The sequence below is a fragment of the Kogia breviceps genome, chromosome 12 (genome assembly GCF_026419965.1).
Source record: "Kogia breviceps isolate mKogBre1 chromosome 12, mKogBre1 haplotype 1, whole genome shotgun sequence".
NCBI lineage: Eukaryota > Metazoa > Chordata > Mammalia > Artiodactyla > Physeteridae > Kogia > Kogia breviceps.
The window spans coordinates 5619612-5639629 of NC_081321.1; the positions used below are offsets into that span (position 1 = coordinate 5619612).

Sequence of the window (20018 nt, forward strand, 5' to 3'; positions counted from 1 at the left end):
GGTGGCGGGGACAGCCTTCCAGGAGGAGGGGCTCCCTCCAGCTGAGGCGGGATTTACGAGACTTATTTGGGAAACTTTGAGGGATTCCATCTAAGGAGCAGAGGAGAAGGAGGCAGGGTTCAATGTTGTTACTGCCGAGAGATCCAAAAGTGCGAGGATGGAGTCGAAGCCCTAACACTTGGTGACAGCCCAAGCCTTCTGAGCCTTTCAGAGGAACGGCCACTGTCCATGAAGGGCAGGGGGCCCCATGGGGACTCCTTACTGAGTGAGGACTTGGAGGTGGTTTAGCTACAAGCTCGGTGTCTAAAGCACAGAGCAGCCAGGAGGGGCAGTGCAGTAGGAGGCGGAGACGGTTTGCTTTCTGGGTTTTTTTAGGATAGACAGACCTGCCCATGTGTGTTGGCAGAAGTAAGTCAGAAAGAGAAAAACAAATATCGTGTATATTAACACATATATGTGGAGCCTAGAAAAATGGTACAGATGAACCGGTTTGCAGGGCAGCAGTAGAGACACAGATGTAGAGAACAAACGTATGGACACCAAGGGAGGAAAGTGGCGGGGTGGTGGAATGAACTGGGAGACTGGGATTGACATATATACACTAATATGTATAAAATAGATAACTAATAAAGAGCCTGCTGTATAAAAAATAAATTAAATTAAATTTTTTTTTAATGTGAAACAGTAGCCGAGACACACAACAGAGGCAGGAAAGAGGTGGATTAATGGAGCAGGTTCTTGAAGGAGACAGGAAGCTTTGAAGGAGAGGCCCCACCATACACACACACACTACACACATACACGCACACACACAGAGTTTTAGAACAGCTTTAGAGGTACAGAAAAGTTGCAGAGATGCTACAGAGAGAGTCCCCTTGTACTCCTCCCCGTCTCCCCTCCTGTTCACAGCTTCTGTTCCCAGGGCACATTTGTCATAGCTCAGAAACCAGCACTGGTACGTGACTCTTCACTAAGCTAGACGTACTCGGATTTCACCTGGTTTTCCAGCTGGGTCCCCTTTCTGTTCCAGGATCCCACCCACAATACCACATGACGAGTGTCCTGTCTCCTCCATCTCCTCTGGCCTGTGACAGTTTCTGTCTGTCCTCATTTTTCATGACCCAGGCGGTTTTGAGACCTTCTGGTCAAGTATTTTGTAGAATGTCCGCAGGTTAGGTTTTGTCTCTTGTTTTTCTCCTGGCCCATCTTCTAAGAAGAAACTGAGCGTGCGTGAGGAAATAAAGAAATCTCCAATGAAACGATGGGGAAAACTGTCCTTTTTCCCTGGGATATCAAATGGGTGGGACCTCTTCTGGCCTGAAGGCGGAATGTGTCCCTTTGGCTTTTGTTGGAAAGCAGGAACCAGGCTCACTGGGCAGAGCCTGGGGCTGGGCGTGGAAGGGCTGTACCTTCTACTCCTACTTCTGCTTCTGTCCCCACCAGACCGGTTGGTCTGGTGCCCTCTTTCAGGGACCCCGTGAGCAGGGAATTGTCTGAGCATCCTCGGCCCGTGCACTCTAGTCCCGCCATGATGGGTAAGAGGTGGGCTGCAGCCGTGGCCTCTGTGTGGCTGAATTCCTGCTACATGCTCTTCATTAACCCTGGAGGAAACCATCAACTTCTTGGTCCCCCAGACCCCTATTTCCTTATTTTATGGAGTCCCTCAATAACTGGCTGGCACCCTTTTTTTTTTTTTAATTGAAGTACAGTTGATTTACAATGTTGTGTTAGTTTCTGGTGTACAGCGAAGTGATTCAGTTATACATATGTAGATATTGTTTTTCGTATTCTTTTCCATCATGGTTTATTACAGGATATTGAATATAGTTCCCTGTTCTATACAGTAGGACCTTGTCGTTTATCTCTTTTATACGTAGTAGTTTGTATCTGCTAGTCCCAAACTCCTAATTTATCCCTTCCCCATCCCCTTTCCCCTTTGGTAACCATTTGTTTTCTATGTCTGTGTGTCTGTTTCTGTTTCGTAAATAAGTTCATTTGTGTTCTATTTGAGATTCCACATACAAGTGATATCATATGGTATTTGTCTTTCTCTTTCTGACTTACTTTTGCTTAGTATGATAATCACTAGGTCCATCCATGTTGCTGCAAATGGCAGTATTTCATTCTTTTTTATGGCTGAGTAATATTCCATTGTATATATGGGCCACATCTTCTTTATCCACTCATCTGTCGATGGACACTTAGGTTGCTTCCGTGTCCTGGCTATTGTGAATAGAGCTGCTTTGAACATTGGAGTGGCACCCTTTTTAAAGGTTAAAGCTCTTCTTGGTGCTTGCTGGTCATTCCTGTTTGGTTTTTCCTAGGACTCAAATAGCTGGGGATGAGAGCCAGGTGGGGGGCTAGGGGACCCCTTTGTGCACACACCGAAAAGTGTGCCCTCCTGGGAAGTGCTCTGAGCTCCCCGGATAGCACTGCCTGCACGCCCGGGAAGGCCACTGTTAAGTGGTTGTCATGGCCCTGTGACCCCCAGCCAACCGAAGCAGTTTCTCCAATAGCGTCACAGAAAACGGGGCAGCTGTTGGCGCAACATCCCTTCAGGCCAGTTAACTCAGTAATTCAAACAGAACGGCCAGCAGTGCTCACTTCTCTGTGATTTTGGTGAACCGAGCCTCCCAGTCCCGCCCCTGTCCTCCCTTCTTCCTGGCTTTCTTGAACCTTCCTCCTCGCTCATGGTGAGTTTTCAGGCATAAGAGGTAGCACGGAGTCTTAACCACTGGACCGCCAGGGAAGTCCCATGCTTTTTCCACTTCTACAGAGCCAGCCACTTTGCCTTCCTCCTGATGTTAGGTCTGGGGTGGTGTCCAGATGTGGCAGGACCCTGGACTCCTCTCCTGTATCTGGCCTTGTCCTTGGCCGGGGTGGGTCCTTCTGGGACACTGTTCTCCACACAGGGTTCTTCTTGCCACCTGTGCGTGTGGACCAGGTAGAAGGTAAATGACTGGCTCAGGAGCCTCAAAACTAAAAACGGAAGTTTCGTCTGGGTGCTGTTACCTGTGCGTGGGATCACTCCCAAAGAGACTCAGCTCCTGGCCTGAGAAGCTTCTGGGCAGAGTGGAGCTGTCATCATCTTCTTTTGTTTGTTTTGAGCAGAACCACTGTCTTTACATCATCATCTTTTGCAGCTTCGTTCTTTTGAATGGGATTGTTTTTTGTTCTTTTTGTGGTGATTCGTTTAAGAATATTTCCAGCAGAGTAAGGGGTGGATGAGGAACTTTATCCACAGGGAGAATGACTGGAGGACGATCCTTGGATAAGTGCAGGCAGCCTAGAGCAGAAAGGACGTGAAAGGACATGGCTCTCTCAGGCCCAGGTGCTCTCAGCGACAGCCCCGCCAAGATAAGGGCGAGAGGGGAGACTGAGGCCAGGGCTTGTGGCTCAGCACTAACCACAATCTAGGACTACTTGCAAGTGCGTGTGAAGCTCCAGCCTCCAGGCTTTTCAGGTTAATGCTTTCATATTCCCAAAGAAGCCAGTGGCCTCCGTCTTCCATTTTCCAGGAATCTGATTGGGCCTACTTGTGTTGGGGGTGGTGAAGGAGGAACTACTACCTTCTTTCTTATAACTCTCCAAGACTCCAGGGGAGCTAGACCCCAGGGTCTTGGGTCTTAGTCCCCAGTGCACCAAGATCTCCCAGCTGGGCCCTTGTTCTAAGAGATCCTGAGAGTCAGGAGAACCCAGACTGAACCAGAGCATCCGAGCTCACCATGCCTGTTTGCCAGATGGGAGAACTGAAGCGACAGAACTGTAAGGCATTCCAGACCCTCACTGTGGACACCACTACGGGCGTAGACAAGGGTGGTTTTTTTTTGGCCGTGCCAGGCAGCATGCGGGATCTTAGTTCCCCAACCAGGATTGAACCTGCGCCCTCCCTGCAGTGGAAGCACAGAGTCCTAACCACTGGACCGCCAGGGAATTCCCTGCAGACAAGGTTTTAACTCTACCGCAGTGTGAAGTCTTGGGTCGTCCCTCCCACGGTGGCTCTCTCCACTCTCCACCCAGATCGTCCAAACCCGGTGCAAAGTCATGGGAAAAGGAGAGAAGCGGAGAGAGAGAAGAGGCCTGTCTGTACTGCAGGCTGTCCTGGCCCTTGGGGCAAAGAACCCAGCTCCCTGGGGAGGAGGGTTCTGACACAGGGTGCCTCTATTGAGGAGGGTGGGCCAGCGACACCTGGGGCTGGGCATTGGCCCTGAGCCCACGTACCCTCATCCAGCCGGCCACCACCCACAGCCTGTGACTCACCCCATCCAGCCCTGGTACAGGCCAGCAGCAGTGGGGAGGGGAGCTCAGCTGGCCTGGCGGGGCTTGGCAGGGGGCCTCCTCCCCGGCGTCAAGTTCAGCAGTGCCGGACGGGCCAGGATGGATGCCTCCGTCTTTCCTTACTGGGAGAGTCTGCCCTTTAGGGTCCAGTATCTCAACTTGCCCACCTATGAAATAGGATTTTCACTCAATTATAGGATCAGACAGCCCTCTGGAGACTTCTTGTCTGACGTCTACAAGGGTCACCCATAAGTAAATGTCCACCTAAGCCTGGAGTCGGGTGGGTCAGCTTGTTAGGCTTCCCTGTGTGAAGAGAGAGGTGCCAGATGTGGGTAGGTTTCACTGAGCTGTATGGTTTAGTCTGGAATCACAGCTGCCCTCACAGCCCAGGGAGGTACCTACGCATTGGGCGATTTTTTTTTTTCTTTTTTTTTATTGTCTGGTATATACGTACAGAGGAGTGCAGAAAACACAGTGTGAAGGATAATTGTGAAGTGAATATCCAGGCCACTACCACCCAAGTCAAAGCTAGAATATTGGGCTTCCCTGGTGGCGCAGTGGTTGAGAGTCCGCCTGCCGATGTGGGGGACACGGGTTCGTGTCCCGGTCCGGGAAGATCCCACATGCCGTGGAGAGGCTGGGCCCGTGAGCCATGGCCGCTGAGCCTGTGCTCCGCAACGCGAGACACCACAACAGTGAGAGGCCCGCGTACCGCAAAAAAAAAAAAAAAAAAAAAAAAAGCTAGACTATTGCCAGTGCCCTAGACCCGCCACCCCCCTCCCTCACCGCAGTGCTGTTCCCTCATCAGAAACCCCGCCCTCCCTACAGACCACCACTCACTGGACTTTATGATCATCACTTCCTTCTTCTTCTGTTATGATATACGTGCACTCCTAAACAAGAGTTTTTAACTGTATGGAATTGTATTGTACGTGTTCGGTGCTTTTTGCTTCTTCTGATTAACATTGCGAGATGCACTCGTGGGATTGTACAAACTGTGGCTGGTTCATCTTCGCGGCTGTATAATATTCTGTTGTCCACGAGGTATCCCTCCCTGTACTGCTGGTAGACGATTGTTTATTCCCAACTGGCCGGTAGTTTTAGCAAATGGCTCGATCCCCTGCTCCCACCCCCACCTGGCTGCTGCTTCTTCCAGGTGCCCCGTGAGGGGCAGAGGCCAAGGGCGGCTCACCTGAGATAGGGCACCGCGCTGTTCCCGACGGCCAGGCTCACGCCCACGTCCTCTGTGTCTTGCAGCTTGCCGGGATCGCAGTCCTTGCCGTCGGACTATGGCTCCGATTCGACTCGCAGACCAAGAGCATCTTCGAGCAAGAGAATAATAATTCCAGCTTCTACACAGGTGAGGGGGGGGGAACTTGCTGTTCCCTCCAGCCGTGGAGAGTCCATGTTGATCCAAGGACTTGGGCTGGGGGGCGGGGGACACTTTTGTTCTAGCTGCATTGCCAGTCGGGTCCTTTTCCAGCTGTGCTTTTGTGTAGCTGTGCCCCCACGCATTTGCATTTGACTGATGTGGTTTCTTTTCCCAAGCTGACCGAGCCTGGCACTGGGACCATTCTCTGTTGTGAAGTCAGCTCTGCCAAAGCTGCTGCCAGCCTGGAGGGTTTCAGAACCTCTGTTCTTGTCTCTGAATTTCATGTCTAAGAAGGCTTGTTCATTTCTTTATTTTAAAAAACTTTGTCCTGGGGACCCAGAGAGCCAGGGGAAGGAGAGGGGGAGCATCTCCCCCACGGTTCAGACAGGGGCTCAGAGACCCAGAGGACCTGCCTCCTGGATAACATTCAGATTAATAGGAGAGACTAGAAGAGACACCAGCCCCTCAGACCCCTGCGCTGGGGCACAGGCCATGCATGTTAAGTCTTATCTGTTTTCTAAAGTGATTTTGTTTTAGGGCAAAGGCTTCCAGTTTGAAGATAAATAGATTTAGCAGGTTTCTTTCTGCACATGGGTCCTTTGGCATCTTTTTCTAGCATTTTTCCGTCACTTTTCACCAGCATATTGCCAGTGTAAGCACCTCTAACAGGAGTGGGAGGGCCGGGGCCTGTCTGAGGCAGTTCCCTGGTTTCTGAGTCAGCTCACAGATCCCCTCGCCTCTCCCCTTGCCTAGTTGGAGGATAGGAAACACTTCATTTGCGAGAAACAAAAGCAGCCCCCTATTTTTAGGAGGATGCTGTCACGTCATCAGGCTCAAAGTGTAAGTTTGGTCACTTCCTTTCCACCCACCAAAGAAGTTATTTTTTAAAAAAAGACAGAGCAAACAGTCTGAAGAGCATTATCACCCAGACCTTCAGGAAGAACGCAGGGGCCAGTGGTGCATGACCCCCTCCCGCCTCCCAGGGCCAGCCTCCAGCTGGTGGCCCTGCAGGTGCCTGGGTCTGGGGATGGTTTCCCTGCCTTCATCTCTTTTTGGTGGTGGTGTTAGTTGGGGTTTTTTAGGGCATGTCTCCCTATTGTCAGAAAGAAAGTAAGGGAAAGAAAAGTACAGCATACTTTTTTTTTTTTTAAACTACACACACACACACGCTCTTCCCTGGTGGCGCAGTGGTTAAGAATCCACCTGGGGCTTCCCTGGTGGCGCAGTGGTTGAGAGTCCGCCTGCCGATGCAGGGGACATAGGTTCGTGCCCCGGTCCGGGAAGATCCCACATGCCGCGAAGCGGCTGGGCCCGTGAGCCATGGCCACTGAGCCTGCGCGTCCGGAGCCTGTGCTCCGCAACGGGAGAGGCCACAACAGTAAGAGGCCCGCATACCGCAAAAAAAAAAAGAATCCACCTGCCAATGCGGGGGACACGGGTTCGATCCCTGGTCCGGGAAGATCCCACATGCCGCAGAGCGGCTGGGCCCGTGAGCCATGGCCGCTGAGCCTGCGCGTCCGGAGCCTGTGCTCTGCAACGGGAGAGGCCACAACAGTAAGAGGCCCGCATACCGCAAAAAAAAAAAAAAAGAATCCACCTGCCAATGCGGGGGACACGGGTTCGATCCCTGGTCCGGGAAGATCCCACATGCCGCGGAGCAACTAAGCCCGTGCGCCACAACTACTGAGCCTGCGCTCTAGAGCCCACGAGCCACAACTACTGAGCCCACGTGCCACAACTACTGAAGCCCGCGCGCCTAGAGCCCGTGCTCCGCAACAAGAGAAGCCACCGCAAGGAGAAGCCCCCGCACCGCAACGAAGAGTAGCCCCCTCTCGCCACAACTAGAGAAAGCCCTAGCACAGCAACAAAGACCCAAAGCAGCCAAAAATAAATAAAGTTTAAAAAAAAAAAAAAGTACATTGAAAAGTACACACAGAGTTTTTAGGGAGCAGGTTTCCATAGGGCCCTGACTTGTTTAGCTAGAGCATTCTTTTGTGAGGTTTTCAGCGGCCTCGGCAGGGCTGGAAGGCCACCCTGTGAGCTGAGACAGTGGAACTGCAGGATAGGGGCAGGGGCTGAGGGCAGGCCTTGATCTCCATGTCACGTCACAACAGGGAGCTGGGGACCCTCCGCGGGGAGAGCAGACCTGGGGGCAGGTGTGTGCAAGCGTGTGGCATTGTCCTAGAGCGAGTCCCCTGCCTCACCATGCTCTGCAGGTGCCTGGCTCCATACGTCTGGTCGCTTCTAACGACCAGTTTCTGTCTTGTTATCTAGGACTCTGTCTCATTCTGTGTGGGGTTTTTTTTTTTTTTTTTTTTGGGGAGTCGTTGATTTACAATGTTGTGTTAGTTTCAGGTGTACAGCAAAGTGAGTCAGTTATACATATATCCACTCTTCTTTATTTTTATGTTTTTTGGCCTCGTGGCTTATGGGATCTTAGTTCCCCGACCAGGGATTGAACCTGGGCCCTCGGCAGTGAAAGCATGGAGTCCCAACCACTGGACCTCCAGGGAAGTCCCTCCCTAGGCCTTTTGACTTCGCCCCAATTGTGGTCAGGGGAGACAGGCCTCCGGCACCAGCAGCCCAGCAGGTGACAGGTAGGAAAGTCAGGCAGGTGGCAAGGGAGTGACAAGCATACAGCCAGAGGGGCCAGGCCTGCCTCCAGGAATCTCCCAGGACTCAGGTCTCCTGGTCATTGAGGCGTCCTGATGGCCCGTGGTCCTACCTGAGGTGACCAGGAGCTGGTCTGAAGGCACATCCCAAAGAGACACAGCAACCCCTACTCAGGGACCAGTGGCCGCTGCCCCCTGAGCTCTCATAGACAGATACAAACCCTCTGCACTGGACCCCCTTCCTGGGAAAGGGCTCAGCTTTGAAGACTTCATTCTGCTGGCAGAAGCCCAGGGCTTGGAGGGTCATGCAAGTGACATCACAGAGAACACAGTCAGCGACTGACCACTTGGGCCTGGCTGGGCCCCGCGCTTCGCCGAGTGCTTTGGGCAACTGAATAATTGTCATCCCCGGGCAGAGGGCCAAGGAGGCTTCGTTCTCTGTGTCCCCTTCCCCCTCGGGCTGTGACATCAGCCTTTGCATGGACCCACAGCCCCTCTTCCAGCAGAGAGTGCCAGCTCCATCCCGGCTGCTCTTCCTGACATCATGGGGTGACGGTCCCTTGCACTTGAGCACAAGCCATCTGCAGGGCAGCCCACAGGCCAGCCTGGCCATGCAGCTGACCCTTCAGGAAACCTGAAGGACCCAGGGGTGTCTTTTCTCCAGCGGGGCCACAGCTTTCAAAGTAGAGAACGAACGCATAATCAGACAGAGAAGCGAGGGAAGAAACTTTGCAACGTTCAGAACAGTCTCTAGTGGATCCAGAACTGCTGACAGCCTTATATGGGCCTTCTCTCCGATTCGGGCCCTGGAGATTCAGGCCGTCAACAGTATCCATAATCCCAGGCTGCAAACAAATTGGGGAACTTCTTCTTCTTGGTCCCAGGCCAGCAGCCCTTCTTAAGTCCTTGGTCCAGCCCTCAGTGGGATGGACAGGGGCTGGGAGAGTGCCACCAGGGAGCAGACTTAGGGTTCCTCGGAGCCCCTGCTTGACTTATTTGGAGACAATAAACTGTTCTCAGCAAGTGGAGGCCAGGGGCTCTGCCAGATTTTGTTCTGCACACAAACGGGTGTGGGGAGCACTGTTTGCAAGATGGGATGGGGGTGATGGCGAGAGGCTGATGTGTCCCCTGCCTTCCCGAGGCCAAGATCCCCAGTAAACAGGTGAAAAAGAAGGCTTTTGTGTCAAGGACACGGCAGATGCTACTGCTTCACTAAAGGCTTTTTTTTGCTTTTTTTTTTTTTTTTTTTTTTTGGACGAGGCCTATAATGTCAGCCTGAAAAAAGCAAAATAAACAGCCCTTAAGCAAATGAATACAGTCATTCCAGAGAAGGCTCCGTGACAAATAACTTTTTCCATGAGTCAGACTGAAGGCTAACATCCACTTGTTTTATAAAGGGGAATGCTTTGTCATTTATCACCATCAGCCCCTGCTCACAAGCTCGGGGTGTAGACCAGGCGGAGCCTGTCCAAGGGGAAGCCCTCACCCTGCAGTGGAGGGAAGGCTTCTGGGGTTGCTCCTCATAGCCGAGCCGCCCTATGGCTTGACAGCTGCTGTCCAAAATCCCCATCAACAGACAGCCTCCAAGGAATTGCTCATCTGTATCCCCCACTGGATGGAGAGGGCGAAGCCAAGACACCCCCGATCTTGCAGCTGTCTGAGCAAGATTCAAAACCAGGACCCTTGGTCCTAAAATCTTCATCTGCTGAGCCCAAGATCGACTATTTAATGTGAACCCACAGGCCCATTAGGAGAATGTTTTCTCTGCGTGGGAAATGCTTCTTCCTTGAGCGGCTCTCTGGGGCCGCCAGCCTGCCCTGCCTCCTGCCAGGGTTGCCTGGCCAGGCTGGGATCTGGACGGAGAGAAAACGCGTCTGTGTGATGTGATCATCCCCCCTCAACTCTACTTTATGTGCTCGTATCTCTTGATACCCCCTGTTTATCCAGCCCCTTTGACGGAGCTCAAAGGAGGGACCTCATCCTTTGTTTCGCCCCAGTGGGGAGAGACGAGGAGACGGGGAGAAACGGGGGCCGTGTTCCTGCCCCCGCTCCCCGGGGCCCCCAGGGCAGAGCCCAGACCCGAAAGCGCTGCCACCTCTCCTGCGGTGCCCGCGTGTGGGCGGGGCGGGCCTGCCCCCCCAAGTGCGGCCGGCGGCCCCACAGAGTGGACGACCTAGCAGGATGGGACTTGACTCCAGGACAAGCTGCATTTGTCCCCTTGCCCAGTCTGGGCCGGGCGTGCAGGGGAACAATACCCATATTCATCGGGGTTTGCCAGCAAGGCCACGTGACTTGACATCACGACAGATGTAGGGAGGGGACGGGCAGAGGACAAACGCTCCCTTGTGTGAGCCCCTCGCTGTGCTGCCTGGGAGTCTCAGCCGCGGGCCGCTGCGAGGTCTGCTGCCTACACAGCTCCGGCCCGGGAGGAGGGTGCGGATGTGGGACGGTGAAATCACCGTGACACCTGCCGGCGTTCTCGTCGTCGCAGCGTCCCGTTGTATATCGTGGCGAAGAAGCGTGCCTACTTTAGGGAGGTCTCCCCGCTCCCAGTGGGAGGACAGCAGGGAGGGAGCAGCGCGTCTGTGAAACTGGCGTCACGATCGTAATTATTCGCAACTGTCGTCCATCCCTCGTATTGTGAAGATTGACAGTAGCTAATTGTACGTCAACTGTACCTTAATGAAAAGATTAAAATTTTTAAAATGAAAGTTAGAAAGATTAGCAGTAGCTAGCACTTGTCGTGGACGTTTGGAGCCTAGGGCCTAATCCTCACAGCAATCCTTGCGCTGGGCATTTTTCCTGTCCCCAGTTTGCAGATGGAAGACAGTTACACAGAGAGATAAGTGGCCTTCCCAGGGCCACAGAGCCGGCTTTCAAACCCAGGCATTTGGGGCTCTCGACGTGTGACAGGAGGCCCCTCCCAGCAGTGGACAGAACATGCCTGCATGCCAGGGAGGCCTGGGACTTCTTTGCCAGTTTTCCTGGGAGGGGGTGGCAGCCGGGGCCAGTGGGGGGTGGAGAAGGGAACCGGGGGAGGGGGTGGTCACTGCAGGTCGGCTGTGCTTCTCAAGAATATAACTGCACGATGGTCCCCTCTGGGCATTCCCTGGGGGAGTGTGGAATGACTGGGGCCGGGGCTGCGTCCCACTGTGCTCCCCGGTCCCAGGCCAGAGCCCTTCACCGCCCCTTCTCCATCGGACACCCCAACTGAGTGCTTAGGAACCTCGTCACTCACCTTCCCTCGAGCAAGGAGGATCCTTTCCACTCTTAAAAACCTGGCGTAACTGCATTGCAGCTGTAGGATCTCGCTGGTGTGCTATAAGGGATCTTTTGAAATTGCCTAGGGCTTCCCTGGTGGCGCAGTGGTTGAGAGTCCGCCTGCCGATGCAGGGGACGCGGGTTCGTGCCCCGGTCCGGGAAGATCCCACATGCCGCGGAGCGGCTGGGCCCGTGAGCCGTGGCCGCTGAGCCTGGCGTCCGGAGCCTGTGCTCCGCAACGGGAGAGGCCACAACAGTGAGAGGCCCGTGTACCGCCAAAAAAAAAAAAAAAAAAAAAATAGTGAAATTGCCTAGCAACCAACTTCTCATTTCACAAATGAGGAAATTGTGACCTTACCCACGGTCACACAGCAGTTAGTAGCTGAGTTGGAGCCAGAACAAGGGTCTCGTGACACCCGGGCTGTTCTTTGCACTAGAGCGGGGCTCTCGTGCCCTGGGACGCTGGTGATTGTGCAGGCCCGGCTGCCACCAGGCAGCAGGACGGTGAGGCGTCCCCTCTGGGGACGGGGCAGAGCTGGCCCGCCCGGGCGCGGGTGTCTGCGTGTATGCAGCCCCTTGCTGCTGAAGGCTTGCTCTCCTAGCCTCTTGTGTCAGGCAGAGGCGAGCAAGAGGTTCATCAGAGCCTCAGGGAGTTAGCCCGAGTTTGGAGAGTCTAATTTAACTAGTGGGAGTGGGTCCATCCAGCTGGAGACAGCTGACAGACCGGAGCGGTCTGTCCTGAGTAGGATCTGGGGCTCCCGTGGATGTTCTCTGTCCCAGGGCGGGGGTCATGGGCACCTTCCAGGAGGGCTGAGGGTAAAAGGTGGGAATGGGGGCTTGACGGGTGGGTCCCAGAGGAGAGAGAGGTGGGAGGAGGCTGTTCGGGACTCTTGTCCCCCGAGACGGGGGCAGTAAGCATGCAGAGAGGGAACGGGGTCAGGAAGCACCTATGCGTCCCCGCTAACAGCTGCTTGTCCTGTCCTCTGCCCTGTGCCCTCAGGAGTCTACATTCTGATTGGAGCCGGAGCCCTCATGATGCTGGTGGGCTTCCTGGGCTGCTGTGGGGCTGTGCAGGAGTCCCAGTGCATGCTGGGATTGGTGAGTGTCCCCGGGTGCCCACCCGAGATCCCGTAGACCAGGGGGCGGGACGGGGCAGAGCGGGTGCCCGGGGTGCCCATGTAGTTGCCCCCATGCCCGGCCCCGTGATGACACGCTACTCCTCTTCCTTTCTGGAGCCTCTGTCTTATCGCTGCCCTTAGGCAACTAAATGCCGGGAGCTTGTTTTTCCCTTTGTCGAGGACCACCTTTGCTTTTTTCCCCCTGAATCCACAGGTACCTCCGCCTCCCCTTGTTTCAAAATGTGTTACAGTTTTCCCCAAACTCCAGATTGTATTCACCTCCTCCTTTCCTCAAATCTCTGTGGTTTTTGTGAGCAGGTGAGGGTGTTTTTTCACTGACTCTTCGTTGACACCTTAGAGATATCAGTTCTGGGGTGTGTGCCACCCTCTCCTCCTGCGGCCTTCCCCTCCTGGCCGTGGCTGAGCGCTGGCAGTTCTGTGGACCCCCTCCCGTCCTTCCAGGCATCCCTTCCCGCCCCCAGATGCTGGGTCCCCAGATGCGTGTTCCGGCCGGCCGGCTAGGACTGTGCCTCTCTCACCGCAGCCCTTTCCCTTCCAGTTCTTTGGCTTCCTCTTGGTGATATTTGCCATTGAAATAGCCGCGGCCATCTGGGGATACTCCCACAAGGATGAGGTAGGTTTTTCCCATGATGTCTCTTGGGAGTTGGGGGCTGGGGTGACGGCAGTGGAAGGAAGGGTGTCCCGGGAGCTCCCCAGGGAAGGGCATGTGAGCGTCCACACTACCCTGGACGGGTGAGTGTGCCGGGCAGCGCTTCCCGTGCCCTGGACGGCGCTGGCACGGAGCGGGTGTCCGGGCAGTATTGTTGGGTCGGTGTGTCTGGCCCTCATACCTCAGCAGCCCTCCCCTCAACTTCTGTGGAATACGACTTAGGGAAAAATGGCTTTGTCTGGCCCGGACACACCCCCCCGCTCCCTCCCCTTGTCTCTAAATGGGTGCCACCACCAGCCAAGAGCTGTACCCCGCTCGCTGGGGGGTCCAGAGATGCGTGGGTGGTGGTCTCCGCTTCAAGGAGCTTTGACACCTAGTGTGGGAGAAAGACATGCATTTGACTAGTGTCACAGAAGTCATTGATAATCAGAAGCCCCGCGGGATTTGAAAGCCAGCGCGGGGAAGGGGACTCTTCCGGCCTCACGGAGAGAGAGGGGTGTTGACCTAAACCCGGAAGGAGAGAGAGGATTTCAGGAGGAAAGCTGGTGGAGGCTGGGCCTTCCCGGCAAAGAAGGGGTCTGAGCACAGCTGAGGGGTGGGCTCAGTGAGGGGCCCGGGTGGGCTGCATCAGAACAGGGTTTCCGGAAGGGCTGTCTTACCATGTTCAGCAGGAGGGGCAAAAGAAGAGAGATACTGGATACAGGCATTCTTAAACCCGGATGCAGCCAGATGCAGAAGCATAATGATACTTCCTTCATCTTATAAAATAATAGCTGGCGCTTACTCCCTGTTTGCACCAGACACTGTGCTGCAGGCTTAATGCAGTATCACCTTTAAATCCTCACCGTAACCTCTGAGGTGGGGACTATTATAATCTCCGTTCTACGTGCGCAGAAACTCACGTACACAGAGGTCTGGTAATTTGTCAAAAGTCACCCAGTCTCTGAGTGAAGAAAAAAAAGATGGAAGCCTGAGAAACTAGCCGAATCAGGGGTAGGATTTTTGGTTTTAGTTCCTTAGATTGAGGCAATTTAATTTTGTTTCTAGGTAGAAGGGCAGGAGCCAAGTGGGGCTGAAGGGACCGACCAAAGGTGCAAAAAGAAGGGGAAATGGCCGGAGCGGTTCCTAGAGGATGTGGGAGGAGACTAGGGGGGACCCCGGAGGCCCCGAGGCGGGGAGGTCCTGGTCCCGTGGCTTGTCCGCTCCGGGAATTTGTGGCTCTGCACGTGAACAAGATGGAACAGGTGACGTTTGTTCACAAAGAAGCCATCTCTGCTCCTCTCTTGTCTGTGCATCCCAGGTGATCAAGGAAGTCCAGAAATTTTACACGGACACCTACAACAAGCTGAAAAACAAGGAGGAGCCCCAGCGGGAGACGCTGAAAGCCATCCACTACGCGGTACACCGGCTTCGCTAAGACCCTTCTCCTTGCCTTTCTTCCGAGCGTGTGCACGTCTCTGTTTCAGTCCCTCTTTATTTATCTCTCCCACCCCCATCCCTGTCCTTGCCTCTGCAGCTGGACTGCTGTGGTCTGGCTGGGGGAGTGGAACAGTTCATCTCAGACATCTGCCCCAAGAAGGACATAATCGACAGCATCACGACGAAGGTAAGCTTACGCGCAAGACCCTTGTGCCCGGCCCAGCTGCTCTGGGCAGATCCTGCCAAAGTGGACTTGCCTTCAGCCCCCTTGTTCTGGGAGGACGGCATCCCAGGGCTTCCGAAACACCTCTTCCCCCTGGGAAGGACCCAAGGTGGCCACATCTCCTTTCTGCCCAGCCCTGGGCCTCTTGTTTCCTCAAGGGCAGCAAAACAGAGGCCAAGGAAATAACAAAGCGTTCTAGCTCCCTGCAGCGACTGGGCCCTCCAGCCTTCGCGCATGGGCGATGCTCCCAGGCCTGGACTCCTGCTTTATAGACTTGTGAGCAGCTCATGATTGTGAGCTAGAGCGAATGTCCAAACTGCAGAGTAAGAGGAGGTAACCCTATGGCCAGATAAGACATGGACCGCAAAGCAAGGGCTCACCCCTCTTCCTTCCCTGATTTCTTGCCCCAGTTTTGGGGGCCCACCTCCCATCTCTCTCCTGGTTCTCCTTTCCATCCACCAGCCAGTCCCCAGCCCTTGCTCTGGGACCACCAGTGCTGCGGGTATGAGATGGGTGCCGTGGTGGGGAGGGGGAAGCCCGGAGCAGGACCGTGTGTGACCTGTGTCTTGCTTGGTTTGCCCCCACAAGCCCTGCCCTGAAGCCATCGAAGAGGTCTTCCAAAACAAGTTCCACATCATCGGCGCCGTAGGCATCGGGATAGCCGTGGTGATGGTGAGTGCGGGGGCGTCGGGAGGGAGTCTTAGTGATTAAGGCTGATCAAGCCCTTGCTCTGGCCAGGCACTGTTTTAACTAATCAACTACTTTATCAACTAATCTAAGCCTCGCCATATCCACGAAGTGGGAACTGTTCGTATTCCAATTTCACAGACTCGGGCCCGGAGAGACAGGGGATGAGTTCATTGATCAAAGTCTCTGAGGTCAGGAGTGAAGCATCTGTGGGATTTGAACTCACTGTGTCTCCAGAATCCATCCCCATAACCATTAAGGTGCAGGGATAAATGTAGGGTGATTCCACTGTGTCTGGGCCACGGACCACACTTGGAACAGCAAGGATGTAGATCACCCGGACCTGTTAGTGATCCCGGGGTAATCTTAAGAACGTGTTTTCACCGTGCACCTGCTTTTCTTTGCCCCACGAAAGCAGTTCAGTAAAAGCAACATGGATGTGAACTGTCTCACCTCCCACTCTGGCCAGAAAGACACCCAGAGGTGGGCAACCAGAAGGAGACTGAAAGCTTCCCACGATCTCCTCTCATGTCAGGAGCTCCCAGAAGCCACCAGGGGCCAGCCAGGTTCCCTGGGGTCACCCGTCTTCCCCCACGAGGGAGTGACGGGACTCTGTAGGGGACATGGCCTTCCTCTGCCCCTTGCAAAGACTCCCCCAGAGAGAGAATCGCCTCCTGTCTGAGTGGTAGTTGACACCCCTGCCCTGCGTCTAGGAAAGGCTTGCAGCAGCTTTCAGTAGAAGGCGTGACAATACCTTTAAAACTAGAATAGAGAACACAGACATACACAAAGAGGGAAGTGCAAGTATTGGCCTGTAGACACTATGGGAATAGCTGGCGTTGGAGCGTTCCATCTAAGAATGCTCACCTTGAGGGTTCCCGGGGAGCTGGCTTGTGCGGCCCGCAGTGGCCAATGGCTGCAGACTCAGAATGCCCCTGGACTGTAAGACAGTCCCTCCACTGTCTAACTTACATTTCTCCTGCTTCACACCCTTTACTTCATTTGGCCTCGTGGGCACCTTCCCCTTGTCACTTGTAGCGGGCAGCCTGTCTCCTGTCTTCCCCTCTCCCTCCGCCTTCCCGCAGCAAAGCCACATGATTCCTCAACCCCTTCCTGTCTGGCAGATATTTGGCATGATCTTCAGCATGATCCTGTGCTGCGCCATCCGCAGGAACCGGGAGATGGTCTAGCGTCAGCACCCCGGCCGCGAGCAGGAAAGCTCACCCCTGAAGACTGTTGCTTATTTTCTCGGGGTTCTGTGTTTTTGGGGGCGGGGGTTTTGTTTTGGTTTTCTTTGCCACTAACTTTAGTATTCATTCTGCATTTCTAAACGAAAAAGTTATTCTATGTTTGTGTTTTTAATGCTTTATTCAGTATTGATATTTGTAGTTAAGGGATTTGGGTTTGCTCTGGTTTATATTTTTTTGGTCATTTGTTTTTGCTTATTACGTTAAGCAGAAACCCTGCAATGAAAGGTACTATATTTGCTAGACTCCAGGCAAAAGATATTGTATATAAAGAGATTTTTGTGTGTGTCCTTAAATAGATAAAAAATGTCTATCAAGTTTAATCAGGTTGTAACTTATGTTAAAGACAATTTGATACATAATAAAAGACGATGACAACATCCCAAACTGGCTCTGGGCTTTTGCTCCCCTAAATTTTTCTTAGAGCTACTTATTTTTGCAAGTGTTTTTCACCTGCTCTTTGCTCTGTGCGCACATGAGAAGTAGGTGGGAAGGTTGGTCTCCCTCCTTTACTAACAAAGAAATCAGGGCGTGGAGGGGTGAAGGGATTTTGATCCAAGATCTCACCATCGTTCACACATCGACACTGGAGCCTAGCCGGGGACTCTTTCTTGCAGCAATGTGATGTGTCTCGAGGATACGGTAGTAAACGTGAGCTCCCCGGTGGCCCAGACTTTGTTTTATTCCCTGCTGTACCCTCAGCACCTATAGCACCTATTGCCTAGTACATGGTAGGTACTCAAGATTTGTTGGTGGAGTAAATGAGGGTATACTCATCAGGGTTGAAACAGAAGCAGAATATTCAATACTTTTTTTTTTTTTTTTTTTTTTTTTTTTGCGGTACGCGGGCCTACCACTGCTGTGGCCTCTCCCATTGCGGAGCACAGGCTCCGGACGCTCAGGCGCAGCGGCCATGGCTCACGGGCCCAGCCACTCGGCGGCATGTGGGATCTTCCCGGACCAGGGCACGAACCCGTGTCCCCTGCATCGGCAGGCGGACTCTCAACCACTGCGCCACCAGGGAAGCCCTATTCAATACTTTTTTGACAGCGATTTGACCTTACACAATCGCTGGAGCTGGCCAAGCAGTCTCTATAAGACTGTGATCTTTGCTTCCGACGATGTTGGAACTTGACGCCCAGGGGCAGAGAGTCAGAGAGGACAGATGGGTGTAACGTGGGCGAGGTCGAGAACGTGGAGCCCACGAGGACAGACAAATCCCAGTCTGTTCTGGTTCTTGATGATGGTGGCGTGGGTCCTGCAGAGGCCAGGACCCGATGCGGTGGGACCCGAACACACACCGGCTGGGGTGCGGAGAAGCCAGCAAAGCAGCAGCGGTTCGTGTGGGCTGCGGAACGCCTGCTGCTCCGTTTCCGTCTCCGGTTGCCCTCTAACCAGAAAGGAGCAGGAAGAGGCGTGCTGGCGGGTGCCAGCCACCCTTACCAAGCCACCGTTGGGGAGACAGTCTGCACTCAGAAAGTCTGCAAGTTGACCTCACGGCAGAGTGAGGTAAACACCACAAGAGGGGAAATACAGAAGCATAGGAAACCCGTTTTTATTTTCCACGTCTTGATTCAGTTTGGGCTCCTCCTCAACATGAACAAAAGAGAGAGAGAACCAAAATGGCCCTGAACGCCATTACATTCAGAAAGCAGAACACCAACGCTCACAGCAGTGTTATTCACGAGAGGCAAAAGGTGAAAGCAACCCGAAACTGTCCATCAGCAGATGAAGGGGTAAACAAAACGTGGTAGAGCCGTACAACAGAATACAGTAAGTCCCCTACACGTGAACCTCCGAGTCGCAAACTTGCAAAGACGCGAACGTGCCTTCGCACGTCCAGTCACCTAAGTCAGTTCTCGTGTCTGGCGTACGTTGTCACGTGCCTGCATCCTCTACAAGTGGTGGTGCTCTTGTGTACTTTGTACAGTACTGTATAGAGTACGGCAGTGCAGTATTTTTATTTCAAGCCCAGGGTGTCCGGAAGCAAGTGTAAAAGCGTTACGTAGCCGATTGTTAGTTGGGTGCCTCGGGTAACTTTGTTGGACATACGAACACACTGGACTTAGCAAACGTTGTCTCGGAATGGAACTCGTTTGTATGTAGGGGACTCACCGTATTATTTCGCCTCAAAAAGAAATGAAATTACAACACATGCTACAACACAGATGAGCCTTGAAGACATTATGCCAAGCAAAATAATCCAGACACAAAAGAACAAATACTGGACGATCCCAATTATATGAGGTACCTAGAATAGGTAAATTCATAGAGACGGTAAGTAGATTGGAGGTAACCAGGGGCTGGGGAAAGGAGAATGCGGAGTTACTGTATAATGAGAGCAGAGTTTCCGTTTGGGGTAAAGAAAAAGGCGTGGAAGGCAGATAGTGATGATGGCCACCCAACACTCTGAAATGTACTCAGTGCCAGCGAACTGTACACCTAAAGGTGGTTAAAATGGTGAGTTGTATGCTAGGTTTATTTTACCACAATTTAAAAAAAAAATCCAAGCTGGGTTAGCATCCTTGGGTCTCTCTGCTGTTCTGTGGCCTCAGTGCCTTACTAATTTGAGCACTTGAAGGCTAACTACTATTTCAGTCGTGGAAATAACAGGTCAATCGTTGGTTTTCTCTCACAGTGAATGAGACTGTCTTAATTCACGGCATCACAATCCCTGATTGATGGTAATATCCACCCTGGGAACTTCCCTGGCCGTCCGGTGGTTTGGACTCTGTGCTTCCACTGCAGGGGCCATGGGCTCAATACCTGGTCAGGGAACCAAGATCCCGCATGCCAAAAAAAAAAAAAAAAAAAAGGTAATATCCACCCTGCTCGTGACTGCCAGCTCCCTCTAGGAAAATCAGGTCCCATATACACACCTCCAGTCCTGGCTTCTTTGCTGGAGAGAGTGGAGTCAGCAAAACAGATTGCTGCTATGTAACGTGAGGAATACCTCAAGAGTTATACCCTGTCTTTGCGTTTGTCATAAATAATGGACCACCTGGCTAGCTTCAGCAAAAGCGAACAGTTTCTTAAGAACACAGGTAGTATCTCATGGAACCCAAACATGGAAACACAGTTAAGCTGTAGAAGGTCCTGGAACCACGGACTGGGCACTCCTGCAGCTCTCC

The 20018-nt window shown here is 53.2% G+C and overlaps 1 protein-coding gene across 1 annotated transcript in view; it reads left to right on the plus strand.

The window, feature by feature from the left end:
- The window catches only part of CD9 (CD9 molecule), a 36643-nt gene extending 19369 nt beyond the window's left edge, over positions 1–17274 (plus strand). The window contains exons 2-8 of the mRNA XM_059082391.2: positions 5536–5638; positions 12524–12621; positions 13201–13275; positions 14612–14710; positions 14828–14917; positions 15542–15625; positions 16765–17274. Coding sequence (XP_058938374.1) covers positions 5536–5638; positions 12524–12621; positions 13201–13275; positions 14612–14710; positions 14828–14917; positions 15542–15625; positions 16765–16830 — 615 coding nt within the window. The 3' untranslated portion in view covers positions 16831–17274. The remainder of the gene's footprint in view (positions 1–5535; positions 5639–12523; positions 12622–13200; positions 13276–14611; positions 14711–14827; positions 14918–15541; positions 15626–16764) is intronic.
- Positions 17275–20018: the final 2744 nt, after the last annotated feature.